This window comes from Oncorhynchus mykiss, chromosome 25 (assembly GCF_057628025.1).
Source record: "Oncorhynchus mykiss isolate SJ-2025 chromosome 25, ASM5762802v1, whole genome shotgun sequence".
In the NCBI taxonomy this organism is placed as follows: domain Eukaryota; kingdom Metazoa; phylum Chordata; class Actinopteri; order Salmoniformes; family Salmonidae; genus Oncorhynchus; species Oncorhynchus mykiss.
Window position 1 is genome coordinate 58,873,818 of NC_143046.1, and position 15,438 is coordinate 58,889,255.

Consider the following 15,438-nt stretch of genomic DNA (forward strand, 5'->3'; position numbering starts at 1 on the left):
TAGACATTTACTATCGTATTTTTAAAAATGTAACCTCTTGAGATGGGAAAACGTTTTTATGAAGTTGAACGTGTTCTTTATGACATTTTTTTTTAAAACCAAATTACACTTTTCAAAAGGCACCGAATTGGTTGAATGATCAAGATATGAACAGATTGATTGAGAGACATTTGATTTCTTTCAGCATCGTTAATATACCATACATACTCTCCCTCTACCCAGACCTTTTTTGTTCAAAAGGAAGATTGCCACTTGTTAGCAGATGTGCAGGCAATAATAAGCCATTATTATTAGCTCAAACATGCACTTATCTTTAATATCGTGTTTAATCTAAATCAAGGAGGCGATGCCGCGCTGACTGATGACATCACAGCGGGCGGTCAGGATGGCATCTCCTTTGTTCATCCCATGGGGGAGATATTTCTCCAGCCGCTGGCAGGTAAGGCTTTCTCCTACTACATCAGTGTCACTGGGAGCCAGGAGAGCGCAAGGAAAGAGCCCTGGCCGTAACAGAGGTCTGTGTGTCTCTATCACCTAACTGATTCAGCAGGAGAAGTAGGGAAGGGCGCCTTAATCCTCAGACACCGGTGACCTAATTGATAGCCTCACGGATCTTGTTGATCCTGGCGCCATGCTGTCTTCTCTTTAGCCGCTGAAAAACAGGCAGCCAATCAATTCTTTACGGCATGACAATGTCATTTGTGGCCAAAGCATGTGCTGCCAATGCTGCCCGGAATACAAAGCAGTCCTCTTTGTAGTGAAAGACGTGACAAAAACACTAACTAAAACAGATCAATTGATCCATGGTCATGCAGTATCGACATTACAGTGAAAACATGATTAGGTTTAGTTGACCATAGCTAAGAATTTAACTCCAGTGTTTGACGATGTTATGAAGAAGAGATACAAAGAACTCAGATTGCTAAACGTCTTCTCTTTTTAGTCATACATATGGCTAGGTTGACCGGTGCTTGTGCTACAGCATTGTTCTTGTGAGACTCATGTGGTGATGTAATGTCCTCTGTCATCCTCTCCACTCAGCCATGGAGAGCCATGGAGAATGTGAGATCAAGGTGCAGCTCAATTGCAGTCACTGCCAGACCCAGAGCTGCAAACGAGACGAGGACACTCGACTCATCCTCTGCCTCTGTCACAATGAGGAGGTGCTGGCCAGTGACAATGTCACCTGCACAGGTAACTTCTGTACAGTCATGGAAATACCCTAATTTACTGGATGTGTTTTGGGATCATGAATGCAAAATTTAAAAAATGAGTCCTTGAGAATTTCTGCCAATCTGTTTCTTATTAAATGGCACACTCATCAAATAAAATACACGGAGGAATGGAATGGAAGGTTGTTAACGACCTCACTAGTATTCCCATTGTCTTTGAAACATTCTTATAATCTTAGTGGTTCTCCATCTTCCACTGCTAACCCTGACCTCTGACCCCCCCCCCCCCCCCCCCCCCCCAGCAGCCCCTCAGGGCCTCACCCCAAAAGGCCAGCTGTCCCTGTCCCTCATCCTGGCCGTGGTGGCATCTATCGTGGTGACGGGCATCGTCCTGACCTGCGCCAGCCTCACCATCAGTAAGAAACTCTTCCAGTTCTGTGTGGACTCTGTGCCCTCCACCTTTCACCGCCTGTGAGCTGTGAGCTTCTCTCCATGCCGACGATACTGTATTTAACTTTCAGAATGAAAGCCTCCTGAAAAAGCAGGACGCTTAGCATTTTAAACCAAGCTGTGGTTTAATGTGTTCTATTTGAGGGAAATGTGACATTGGATGAGAGTGAATGGCAGAAGTCCACGATTCAACACAGCAGTCAAAAACCAGCAAGATACTTAATTGTAGAGAAAGGCAGAGCTTGAATATGAAATAACTCAGAGGCTTGACAGAAAGAGTACACAAGGTGGCCTTTTAGGAATTTAGGCTTATCATTTTCCACAGTGACAATAATGGGTTTGTCTTGCAAGCCCTTGGGCATTATCTTTATTTCAGATTTCAAGCCTGGTGGAGACTAGACATATTTGAACTGTGATACACATCATTTTTGGAGGGGCTTAAGGGATTACAGTGAGACTAACCACCGTTCACTCTTGCACTATTTCAGACCACACAATCGAAGACATTTATGTTGGAGTGAAGAGGTTAGCGAAGTATTCAGTTGGTTGTGTAGCACATTGGGATTGATGGTCCTAATTGTGTGCAATAACATATACTGTATTCATGCTTCAAAGGGCGCATTGGACATATCTCCAGTAACAATTCTTACCCTCTACTGTATACTTGTTTTATAATCACATTCAAGGTGATACATGGCTTCACCGCTTAATGCTAATGATTGCACAATTACCCTGCTAAAAGGAATGATTAGGGAATTAGGAAAAGGACTGATATGAACCTTTAAATTGTACCTTTGATTATTCTGCTTTGAGGATTGAAAGAGAGAATAATAATCGATTCTCCTAATATTAGTGTCTAACTTTGTCTTGCCAATAGGCAATGATCAATATCATATTGAATGCTGCTACCGTGTTATGTGTGTACTTAATGCATGCAAACAATATTTTTTTTTAACCAATTGTCTTATTATTTTTGGGGGGGGCTAGAAATGTAGGACAGTGAGGGATTATCTGATGTTTCTGTTTGCACTGCCCCCTTTCTGACGCCTGTGTGCTGCGGTAAGAGTGGAGGTCAGCTCTGTACGTGTGCTGCGGTAAGAGCGGAGGTCAGCTCTGTACGTGTGCTGCGGTAAGAGCGGAGGTCAGCTCTGTACGTGTGCTGCAGTAAGAGCGGAGGTCAGCTCTGTACGTGTGCTGCGGTAAGAGCGGAGGTCAGCTCTGTACGTGGAAGACTTATTTTCCAGGCAGTGCTGATTTTAAAGGAGTGTCTAACCATGGAGTGTCTTACCATGGAGTGTCTTACCATGGCAGAATGTCAACTTTTAAGCTTTAAAAGCACTATGGTGGTGACTCATCACTATGCATATGCCCTGTCAGGATCCAAGCATTACTGCTTTGCTGTGAAATGATCTTCTCTAATCCCCTATACCTCTCTCATATAGTGTACATCTCTCAACCGCGGAGGAGTTAATACTACCAATAACAATAGAGTGTCGGGATATGAACGATTAACTATGTGATTACTGTTGTCCGTGAAGGCAACAAACCATCCCTCTATGTTAGTACAGATATTTAGAGTTTGACTTGTGCACGAACTGTAACACACTGTGCCATGACTGAAGTGTAACTGTACTTTCCCCCCCCCCCCAATGCTAAATAAATAAAACCCGTAATTAACACAAAGTTTCACCGTGAAGTGAAGTCCCTTTGGGTATGACCACAGAACGTTCCCATGAGCCTCAGAGGAAGTGATGTCAGAGCTATCAATTCAGAAAACATACTGTACAGTGTCAGTAAATAGTTTCCCTATATCCTAAACACACAACATGTGTAACACACAACATACAACACATACACACTCAACCCAACACAAAATCCTTAGCCCTGGGCCAGATGGTTTATGCAGCCCCACAGTGGCCCATGGAGAGGGCCCTTCCAGGGTGGAGACAGACCTCAGACACTTAACAGTGTCTCTTCACCTGAGCTCTCCCCCATGTAGGTTGGTAGTCTGTCCACGGGCCCCCCACTCCTCCCCCGAGTGTCGCGTCTGTCTGCACCTGCAGCTCGACATCACAGCAGAGGGCACCTCTCACCTCCACGCATCGCCCCCCAGGGCCCCCACCCAGCCCTCCAGGCAGACTACCAACCTGCATCGAGGCCGCGGGCCGCCTCCACGGAGGGTGAGTCCTCGGTCCTCAACTCACAGACTGTTAGCTAGTCACTGATTGGACCAGGGCCAGAGGCCAGAGGTTAGAGGACAGACAGACATCAGGGTAGTGTGTCTAATGCAGCGCTAGTGGGATGTTGTCTCTGATAGTTACAGTATAGAAACAGTTTGAAGCCGAGGGCTGTATCACAGTGACCAACCCCATCTTCCTGGTCTCTCTACCCTACAGTATACTACCGTAAGAAGAACCAGCTGCATGCGGTCAGGCTGCGTCTCCAGAGTCCAGAGTACAAGCTGAGTAAGATCCGGTCATCCACCATCATGACAGACTACAACCCAAACTACTGCTTTGCTGGCAAGGCTGCTTCACTGAGCGAGCTGAAGGAAGTACCACGCAAGAACATCACCCTCCTCAGGTAGTCCACACACACAGAGAGGCTGACACAGCAGAGCTCTATAAGCTATTAAGTGCATTACATGGTAATTTATTTGTAGTAGTGTGCTATGTTCAAGTCACTGCAGGTTTTGACTGGACTCTGGAATTAAGCTCTTTGTCATCTGTCTGGCTTGTGTGTGTTTGCAGGGCGTTGGGCCATGGAGCATTTGGGGAGGTGTATGAGGGCCAGGTTCTAGGGATGAATGGCGAGAACACAGCCATGCAAGTGGCCATAAAGGTCAGTTCCTCTTCCTCCGTCTCCGTTACTCGTCCATGACTTGAAGCACATTAGCACATAGCAGTTGAAATGAAGTAATTGCTTTTGGCAGTGCATATGACTGAATGTCTTAAAAACAGGAGTAGAGAGAAGATGGTTAATATTGGTAACCTTTTGACCAAAAATATATTCCTCTATGGTAGTTTTCCTTGACATTTTCTTCATTATATGTACTGCTGGTCTGTTGCATTGAGAACTGTCTGGATGTCGACAATAACAAGGTCCCCTTTTTGCCTCTGTGTTGTAAGCAACAATGACGTGCAGACCTGCAATCGAACGAAGGAGATTGTGCTTGTGACCTTTAAATAGACTTCAACACTGATCTAAATGTCATTCTATTAGTCTCTCTGTTTCGCTGTGACACAACATGTCTGTATGTATTGCTTCTGCTTGGAAAAATGCATGATGCAAGTCAAACAATGCGCGATTACGTGATCATTTAAGAGTAGGGTTAAAATCAGTGGAGGCTGCTGAAGGGGAGGAAGGCTCATAATAATGGCTGGAACGGAGCAAATGCAATGGCATCAAACACATGGAAGCCATGGAAACCATATGTTAGATGTATTTGATAACGTTACACTTATTCTGATCCAGCTATTACCACAATCCAGCCCTCTCCAATTAGGGGAAATGTAACATAATTGCATCACACATACCATAGACGTTGACATTAATGAATTAATTAATTCAGCTACATATATTAATGAATTCATTGATTTTCTGAGAAAACATGGTGTGAAACTCAATCAATAAAATGTATTATGAAGCCCTTTTTACATCAGCCGATGTCACAAAGTGCTGTACAGAAACCCAGCCTAAAACCCCAAACAGCAAGCAATGCAGAGGTAGAAGCACAGTGGCTAGGAAAAACTCCCTAGAAAGGCCGGAACCTAGGAAAAAACCTAGAAAGGATCCAGGCTCTGAGGGGTGGCCAGTCCTCTTCTGGCTGTGCCGGTGGAGATTATAAGAGTACAGTTGTGGCCAAAAGTTTTGAGAATGACACAAATATTAATTTCTACAAAGTTGTCTGCTTCAGTGTTTTTAGATATTTTTGTCAGATATTACTATGGAATACTGAAGTATAATTACAAGCATTTCATACGTGTCAAAGGCTTTTATTGACAATTACATGAAGTTGATGCAAAGAGTCAATATTTGCAGTGTTGACGCTTCTTTTTCAAGACCTCTGCATTCTGCCCTGGCAAGCTGTCAATTAACTTCTGGTGGCAGCCCATTCTTGCATAATCCATGCTTGGAGTTTGTCAGAATTTGTGGATTTTTGTTTGTCCACCCACCTCGTGAGGATTGACCACAAGTTCTCAATGGGATTAAGGTCTGGGGAGTTTCTTGACCCAAAATATCGATGTTTTGTTCCCCGAGCCACTTATTGCTTTTGCCTTATGGCAAGGTGCTCCATTATGCTGGAAAAGGCATTGTTCGTCACCAAACTGTTCCTGGATGGTTGGGAGAAGTTGCTCTCAGAGGATGTGTTGGTACCATTCTTAATTCATGGCTGTGTTCTTAGGCAAAATTGTGAGTGAGCCCACTTCCTTGGCTGAGAAGCTACCCCACACATGAATGGTCTCAGCATGCTTTACTGTTGGCATAACACAGGACTGATGGTAGCGCTCACCTTGTCTTCTCCGGACAAGCTTTTTTCCGGATGCCCCAAACAATCGGAAAGGGGATTCATCAGAGAAAATGACTTTTCCCCAGTTCTCAGCAGTCCAATCCCTATACCTTTTGCAGAATATCAGTCTGTCCCTGATGTTTTTCCTGGAGAGAAGTGTCTTCTTTGCTGCCCTTCTTGACACCAGGCCATCCTCCAAAAGTCTTTGCCTCACTGTGTGTGCAGATGCACTCACACCTGCCTGCTGCATTCCTGAGCAAGCTCTGTACTGGTGGTGCCCCGATCCCGCAGCTGAATCAACTTTAGGAGACGGTCCTGGCGCTTGCTGGACTTTCTTGCGTGCCTTGAAGCCTTCTTCACAACAATTGAACCGCTCTCCTTTAAGTTCTTGATGATCTGATAAATGGTTGATTTAGGTGCAATCTTACTAAAAAAGCCATATCCTTTTTTGCGTGTTTTTTTTTGCAGAAATATCCTTGCCTGTGAAGCCCTTTTTGTGCAAGCAATGATGACGGCACGTGTTTCCTTGCAGGTAACCATGGTTGACAGAGGAAGAACAATGATTCCAAGCACCACCCTCTTTTTGAAGCTTCCAGTCTGTTATTCGAACTCAATCAGCATGACAGAGTGATCTCCAGCCTTGTCCTCGTCAACACTCACACCTGTGTAAACAAGAGAATCACTGACATGATGTCAGCTGGTCCTTTTGTGGCAGGGCTGAAATGTTTTTGGGGGGATTCAGCTCATTTGCATGGCAAAGAGGGACTTTCCAATTATTTGCTCTCTTCCAATTAATCACTCTTCATAACATTCTAGAGTATATGCAAATTGCCATCATACAAACTGAGGCAGCAGACTTTGTGAAAATTAATATTTGTGTCATTCTCAAAACTTTTGGCCATGACTGTACATGTACAGTTGAAGTCGGAAGTTTACATCAGAGTCATTAAAACTCGTTTTTCAACCACTCAACAAATTTCTTGTTAACAAACTATAGTTCTGGCAAGTCGGTTAGGACATCTACTTTGTGCATGACAAAAGTAATTTTTCCAACAATTTTGTACAGACAGATTATTTCACTTATAATTCGCTGTATCACAATTCCAGTGGGTCAGAAATGTCCATACATTATATTGACTGTGCCTTTAAACAGCTCGGAAAATTCCAGAAAATGATGTCATGGCTTTAGAAGCTTCTGATAGGCTAATTGACATAATTTGAGTCAATGGGAGGTGTGCCTGTGGATGTATTTCTAGGCCTACCTTCAAACTCAGTGCCTCTTTGCTTGACGTCATGGGAAAATCAAATTAAATCTGCCAAGACCTCAGAAAATAATCGTAGACCTCCACAAGTCTGGTTCATCCTTGGGAGCAATTTCCAAACGCCTGAAGCTACTTCATTACTGCCACTTTTAGTGAGTTTGGTGCACATCCGGAGGACAGGGAGCCATTTATTATATTCAACATAGGAGGGCTAAGTACAGGAAATAGCTCTTTCAGTAGTTTAGTAGGAAGAGGTTATATTAGGCAGCTGGAAGGTTTAGAGTCCATTACTGTTGCTGTGGAATGTGTCGAGAAATACAGGATTAAAAAACCTGAGTCTCTAAATTGATCCAAGGTCCTGGCAGTTCTGTGCAGACTGAGGACAACTGGGTTTTGGAGAAATACACATATTCAAAGAGGAGACTGCAATTATCTTTCTAATGCTCATGATCTTTTTGTCAAAGAAGTTCATGAATTCATCCCTTTCAGTGACATGACTAGATCTAGGATATTACACAAAGTTAAGTTTAGATCCTAGGTTAGGTGGTTAACTGATTTTTGTACGCTGACGTCCTTGGGTAGGTGGAGTCTGAAAGGGCATCTAGGAATCTTTGCGTTATCAGAGAATCTATAGGGTGGCTCTTGTTAATCCTTGGTTGTGGTCTGGGCAAATAAAATGGTGGTCCAATAGTTCAAGATTATGAGGAAAAACATTTCGATACACTATCTATTCCACAGGATAAAACTAGATCCAGGGTATGATTGCGACATTGCGTAGGTCCCGAGACATGTTGCACAAAACCCACTGAGTCGATGGCTCTGAAAGCCTTTTGTAGTGTCTGTGGACTATTATGACTACGAGGTCCGATAGGAATTCAGGGAACTCGGTGAGGAACGCTGTATATGGCACAGGAGGCCTGTAAACAGTAGCTATAAAAAGTAATTGAGAAGTCTGCATAGATTTCATGACTAGAACCTCAAAAGTCAAAGACGCAGTCATTTTTTTCCCCCCTGTAAATTGAAATTTGCTGCCATAAATGTTGGCAATACCTCTGCCTTTTGCGGGATGCGCAATGGATATGGTCATTCGAGTAACCAGAAGGAGAGGCTTCATTTTACACAGTCAATTAATCAGGCTTGAGCCAAACACCTCAAGTTTATGATTCATTGACTATGACTGCCTTGGAAGTGAGGGATCTAACATTAAGTAGTCCTATTTTGAGATGAGGTATTTTCACTCTCTTTCAATAATCACAGGAATGGAGGAAGTCTTTATTCCAGGGAGATTGCTAAGGCAAACACTGCCATGTTTAGTTTTGCCAGACCTAGATTGAGGCACATACCCAGTCTCAATGGAGAACATTGAGCTGACTGTGCTATCTTTTGTGAGGGACAGAAATACGTTTTCAACCAGTGATTCATTTGTGAGTCTGCTGTAGAGCTCATCACTCCCCTTTTACTGGGAGGGGGCCAGAGACAATTACTCAATGCCAATATATATTTCTAGTTAAATTACACGCTGAAGTTATGTTGCACTTAATGACCTCTGACTGTTTCAGCCTAATTTGTGCTGATGTGGATAACAATATCCCTATACCATCTACACTCACCAGTTTTAACCTCAGCCAGCACCATCTTCAGATTAGCCTTTATCTCAGTAGCCCTGTAAACAATGTATGCTGAACAAAAATATAAACGCAACATGTAACATTTTCAACGATTTTACTGAGTAACATACAGTTCATAGAAGGAAATCAGTGAGTTTAAATAACTTCATTAGGCCCTCAAAAATGGATGTCACATGACTGGGCAGGGGCACAGCTATGGGTGGGTCTGGGAGGCAGGCCCACCCACTTGGGAGGCAGACCCACTCACCGGGGACCAGGCTGAGCCAATCAGAATTAGTTTTTCTCCAGAAAAAGGGCTTTATTACAGACAGAAATACTCCTCAGCAGTCCCCCTCAGACAGTCCCGCAGGTGAAGAAGCTAGATGTGGAGGTCCTGGGCTGGTGTAATTACACATGGTCTGCGGTTGTGAGGCCGGTTTGATGTACTGCCAAATTCTCTAAAACGACGTTGGAGGCAGCTTATGGTAGAGAAATGAACATGACATTCTCTGACATCAGCTCTGTTGGACATTCCTGCAGTCAGCATGCCAATTGCATGCTCCCTTAAAACTTGAGACATCTGTGGCATTGTGTTGTGACAAAACTGCACATTTTGGAGTGGCCTTTTGATTGTCCCCAGCACAAGGTGCACCTGTGTAAGGATCATGCTGTTTAATCAACTTCTTAATATGCCACACCTGTCAGGTGGATTGATTACCTTGGCAAAGGAGAAATGCTCACTAACAGGGCCGTAAACAAATTTGTGCCATTGGGTGTGTCTCTCACTGCTCTGCTCTGAATAGGACCTGATTGGCCTGACTGCCTATTGTTACCTCTCTGCTCCACAGACTCTTCCGGAGATCTGCTCCGAACAGGACGAGATGGATTTCCTGATGGAGGCCCTGATTATGAGGTGCATTGGGCTGGAACACACAGCCCCATCCACTTCCTCCTGCAACACACACACACACACACACACACACACACACACACACACACACACACACACACACACACACACACACACACACACACACACACACACACACACACACACACACACACACAGGATGCATACTGTAACATAGCGTACCATGAGGCAGGCGGATGAGACCCAAACACTGTCATGCCATCACTTAGCGCTCAGCAGGCTAGTCTGCTGCCATGTTTTGTGTGCTGCTTGTTTGGTTAACCAGCTCCCCAGCTGTTTATCATAGTGAGTCAGGTAATTCATCCCTATCGAGGAGACAGCAGCTGGTTGCCAGAAGAACCTCGTCTCTCCTCCAAATGGAGCTCTGCTGAAAGCATTAAAAAGCATATCTGTCGAGCAGATGCTGTCGGGCTAAAGCAGGCACAACAGAGTACATAATAAGCAGCTTGGGGTAAATTGGGACCCGGAGTGTTTCCTGGCCATGAAATAACCCTAGACATACAGATGTAAACACAGACGCATTAATGTAGACGCCACCACACAACATCACACACACTTTTGTAACAATCCGTGCTTAATTTGTAAATCGGGAGGTGTCGTAAACAAAAAAATAGTGTGTGAGTTGGGGAGCTCTGAGGTACCGGAACGCATGCGAAAAAAAACACATCACCTGTATAATAAAGCCTGGCTTGCATGTAATCGCATTTTATTTGCGTGGTGACATAGAGCAGTAGAGTAGAGGCACTTCCAGAAGTTGCACACATGGGGAACATTTTTAGTAGCCTAGGGTCAGGGGGAAAATGTGGCCTTTCAATAAACAAATTCCATGCAATTGACAAATTGCAACTGACAGATTTGCAGAGCGTTCTCGACTTGTAGGCTATGCCTCGTTAATGGGCTACTATACACAATCCACAGCTAGGCTATTTATTTTTCATTTTTAAAGAAGCTATTGATCCTCTGTGGCTAAATTAGTAGGCTACTCTAAATTATTTCATTTATTTCTGGACAGACAGCAGTAATTCTATAACTTTTTCAAATGTATTTGAATTAATCAGGGGTGCTCCAGCTCCTCCAGAACCCTTCGCACGGTTGTGATTATATATGGAAATAAATTAAGTACAACGCTGGAGAGCGGAGAGTTGCAGGCTCATGTCTATCAGAGCAGGGAGAGGGATCATAGAAAATGAATCTAATTCTAGTTCTGTGAGCGATGAAGCCGTGCTTCTCACACAGCCACACGTTGGTCTCAAACATAATGTTGCTCAAACCATAAACCCAGGCCGGCTGTACCCCAATCAACTCTTAGAATATTAGGTAAGGGCTGAAAATCTACTTTTTTATATTACGTTTATTTTTTGCCAAGAGGTACCGGATCCGGCCAAATAGTTTCAGGAATGAAACAGTCCAAAACGGAATGGTGCCGGATCCTGTGTACCCTGAAGCTATTACAGCTGGTGTCTGGCCTGAGGCAGTGTATTCACCACCACTGTCCTTGTGTGTCCACAGTAAGTTCAGCCACCAGAACATAGTGCGCTGCATCGGGGTGAGTCTGCAGATCCTGCCCCGCTTCATCCTCCTTGAGCTGATGACTGGAGGAGATATGAAGAGCTTCCTGAGACAGAACAGACCCAAAACGGTCAGTAGCTTCCTGAGACAGAACAGAACCAAAACGATCATTAGCTCCCTTAGACAGAACCTACCCAAAACGGTCAGAAGCGGAGTGTCTCTCAACTGTTAAACAGCCCTGTAGGTCTGTGTAGGTAAAAGCCAGCAGTAATGGTTTTGTATGGTGTCTTTTCAGAGTCAGAGCTCCTCCCTCACCATGCTGGAGCTGTTACACGTGGCCAGAGACATCGCCTTCGGCTGCCGTTACTTGGAGGAGAACCACTTCATCCACAGGTTACTATGTCCTCCTACCACAACCTAAGCATGACCTTTTTGTATACGGTATTCATATTACATAAAGAGGTATTCAATGTTGTGTGTTTCAGAGACATAGCTGCCAGGAATTGTTTGCTGACCTGCCCTGGGCCAGACAGAGTGGCTAAGATAGGGGACTTTGGAATGGCACGTGATATATACAGGTACACTTAAACCACTAGTACTATCTGTCCCGATAGCACGCTCGGCATCTACCAAGCCTCTTGATCTTCATGACATGAGCCGTTTAATTTCTCCATTGTTTTTTTCCTAGTTGAAATCTCAACGTATCTGTGGGATCAGTCTGGTCTCGCTCCATGCAGTGATGAAGACTCACTATTCCCATTGAGTTATATACCTAGAGGAGTTTGAGACGCTAACCATGACTCATTCTCCTCCATAGGGCCAGCTACTACCGAAAGGGCGGCCGTGCCATGCTGCCCGTCAAGTGGATGCCGCCAGAGGCCTTCATGGAGGGCATCTTCACCTGCAAAACTGACACCTGGTAACCCGTTTACTCTTCTACATGATCCAAAGTTGATGTATCCAAAGTTGAATGAGTGGTATAAGTACATACGGCCAGTGTAAATGGGACAGCAACTGATTTCTCTTAGCAACTTTTTTTAACTGAGCTCTGTTCTCCCTCTGCAGGTCATTTGGAGTACTGCTCTGGGAGATTTTCTCTCTTGGCTACATGCCTTACCCCTGCAAGACCAACCAAGAGGTTCTGGAGTTTGTGACGAGTGGGGGGAGGATGGACCCCCCGAAGAGCTGTCCCGGGCCTGTGTGAGTAGATCAGATTGAGCTGATGGCGAGTTGACTCTTGGTGGGAATTTATAATGCATTTACTGTTGTTGCAAGGCCTATATGCAATTTCAGACTTAAATCCATGATATTGAGGGTTTTTTTCTCCCTTTCCCTTCTCTAGTTACCGGATCATGACTCAGTGCTGGCAGCACTGCCCTGAACACAGACCCAACTTCTCCACCATTCTGGAGAGGATCAACTACTGCACTCAGGTACTGACCCACTGGCAGCCTGGGATGCATGCCCTTTATAACACACCATTTTATATTTACCATTTATATTCTCGATCTCCCACCCAGGACCCTGATGTGATCAACACACCCCTGCCTGTGGAGTATGGCCCCACAATAGAGGAGGACTTGAGCACTGTGATCTGCCCTGACACCTCAGGCAGTCTGACCCCTCTACTGGTGGCCCCCTCCCAGGAGGTATCTCCCCAGCTCAGCAGCCTGGGTCTTGGCATTGGTCCCACCCCGCTGCCCCAACCACACAAGCCCCGTCTGCTGCTACATAGGCCCCAGCAGCTGCCTCAGGAGGTGGCCTCATACCGTGAGGCCCTGGAGCCCTGCTGGGCTGAGCCTGTCCCTGCTCCAGGGGTCTGCCCTGGGGCCTGGCTCCAACCTGAGCCCCTCCTCCAGCCCTGCTCCAGGAACAGCTCCTTCTCAGGCAGCCAGAGGCTCAAAAACAAGACCAAGAACCTGTGGAACCCAACCTATGGCTCTTGGGTGCTGGAGAGCTTTGGTCAGGGGAAGACAGCACTGTCTCATACCCAGTCCATGCCCCTGTCCAGCAGCTGCTCTGCCCTCCAGGCAGCACCCCCTACCTCCGAGTGCACCGACTCTGGGTGCGATGGCAGCCTAGGCCTCCCTGCCCCCAGCAGCCTGTGCTCCTCATCCCCCTCCTCATCCTGCCAGACCCTTTCTGCTCCCCAGGGTGCACCCAGCCTCAGCCTGGTGTCCTCCCGGAAGGGCCCAGCAGGAGGCGCCAGTGGGGGCCAGGCCATGGACCTGGCTAAGCTGCAGAGCTTCCCCTGTGGCAACGTCAACTATGCCTACGACGAGCAGAGCTACGAGGTGGAGAGACTGCCCCTGGTGGTGCCCAAAAGCCCAGAGCCCTGCCCCAGCACCAGCTGTGCCCCCAGCGGCTCTTTCTCCTCCTGCTCAGGGGCAGGCCTGGGTGCAGCCTCCTCTTGTATGCCCAAACTGCTACTGAAGCGCCACGCCAGCTATGGACACGAGGATGTGAGGAAGCACACCAAACCTGAGAAACCCACCCGGGACAGAGACTCAGGCTTCTCCCTGTCGGAGGACCTGAGCGTCACCCCTGTCTAACTGTGGCTCCTGGGGGGGGGGAGAGAAGCAGAACACTGGAACAGACCGCACAGATCAATGGCCACGCACAGGAACACACTACTGGAGACGGCAGCCATTTTGACCAAATAATTTTCACTCCCTTTTGTCTATTCATTGTTTTATTTTATACAGTTTTGGTGCAACTGATGCATTCTAGTTAGCGTAGGCAATGAGAGAAATTATATGAAAGGCACAGTAGCAGGAAAACACAACAGTTTACAGCCCGGAAGAGATGCTGCATTGCCAGGAGACAGGTGGTATGTTCTCTTCCTGATGTGGAATATGACACATCCCATGAAGGATGTCACTGGCACAGAAGCACATCCAAGCCTCAGTGGATTTCTAGGCCCTTGCTGGATTCATCTGCGCTGTGTCTCCTCTGCTTCGGGGCTCTTTTGTTAGTCCATTCCTTTCTTCTCTGTTTCTACCATTACCATTTTTATCCCAACAACAATCCTCTACCCTTGAGCCCATAACATGCTCTCCATCCAGGGAGAGCACTACAGCTTGACCCTGTGCGCCTCTCAACGGTGCGTCTGTGTGACGTGTGTGTGTGTGTGTGGGGGGGGGGGGTTTGGTTCGTCACTGAAACTATGGGTAATAAAGTTGTATTGTAGGTTTACACTGTAATGAATGACTGGGATTGACTGCTAAATCAATACTGTGAAGACGTAAGAATCTCTGGTTTCCCTATGCAGGTGATGGTAAGGCAGAAAGGAGAATTACATTGTGCGAGGATGCTATGACGGGTACAGTCTAGACTAGTGTAGGAGCTCCTTGCGATAATTATAATGACTTGTCACCTACAAGGTGCATGACCAATGTCATTTCGTTTAGTATTGTCAGTTATTTTGTAGATAGTGATTAAATGTAGTAATTTCCACACTTATTTTCTTTAATACTATTGTCTACTAATGCTTTACCCTCTCTACGTGCATTTAATCAAACGGTGGCTATTCTCACTTTTTACTGAGGGTTTTAGAGAAACCTACAGCAGATCATGTGGTAGGAATTCCTGTGTCCATACTACTGAATTTCACCTTGGCAACACCAAAATATGATATACTATTATTTGACATTGGAATTCCTTAAACTGGACTAACTTCGTACATTTGTAGCAATTCTACTTCATTTCTAAAAAGTGTATTTATGTTTGTACTGTACCTCCTACACCCAGCAGGGGACAGCATCCTCATATGAAATACCAAATAGTTGAGGGCTTGTTTGCCATTTACTTTTTTGATTTCTCAGTATTTATGTTATGAGCTGCAGTTAAAGTGGTACGGTTGCTGATGTACATGTTAGCTTATTACAATGAAATAAACATTGTTTACTGGATATTTTAGGTTACGATAATGTCCTGTGTTTCCAATGATGTAGGCTACAGTCAAACACAGTGACACTTTGTGGACAAGCCTTGAAGC

General features: G+C 45.4%; 1 protein-coding gene across 6 annotated transcripts in view; it reads left to right on the forward strand.

The window, feature by feature from the left end:
• The window catches only part of ltk (leukocyte receptor tyrosine kinase), a 172,063-nt gene that overhangs the window by 57,412 nt on the left and 99,213 nt on the right, over nt 1-15,438 (forward strand). For 2 of the 6 annotated variants that reach the window (XM_036962441.2, XM_090220636.1), the window contains 13 exons: nt 341-439; nt 1,042-1,194; nt 1,475-1,588; nt 4,019-4,205; nt 4,373-4,463; nt 9,850-9,914; nt 11,442-11,571; nt 11,737-11,834; nt 11,927-12,019; nt 12,259-12,360; nt 12,507-12,641; nt 12,784-12,874; nt 12,962-15,352. In XM_036962441.2, the coding sequence (XP_036818336.1) occupies nt 341-439; nt 1,042-1,194; nt 1,475-1,588; nt 4,019-4,205; nt 4,373-4,463; nt 9,850-9,914; nt 11,442-11,571; nt 11,737-11,834; nt 11,927-12,019; nt 12,259-12,360; nt 12,507-12,641; nt 12,784-12,874; nt 12,962-13,993 (2,390 nt within the window). In that variant the 3' untranslated portion in view covers nt 13,994-15,352. Of the gene's footprint in view, nt 1-340; nt 440-1,041; nt 1,195-1,474; nt 3,306-4,018; nt 4,206-4,372; nt 4,464-9,849; nt 9,915-11,441; nt 11,572-11,736; nt 11,835-11,926; nt 12,020-12,258; nt 12,361-12,506; nt 12,642-12,783; nt 12,875-12,961; nt 15,353-15,438 lie in introns of those variants that run through there. The other 4 variants (XM_036962442.2, XM_090220640.1, XM_090220637.1 and 1 more) reach the window with 4 other exon arrangements.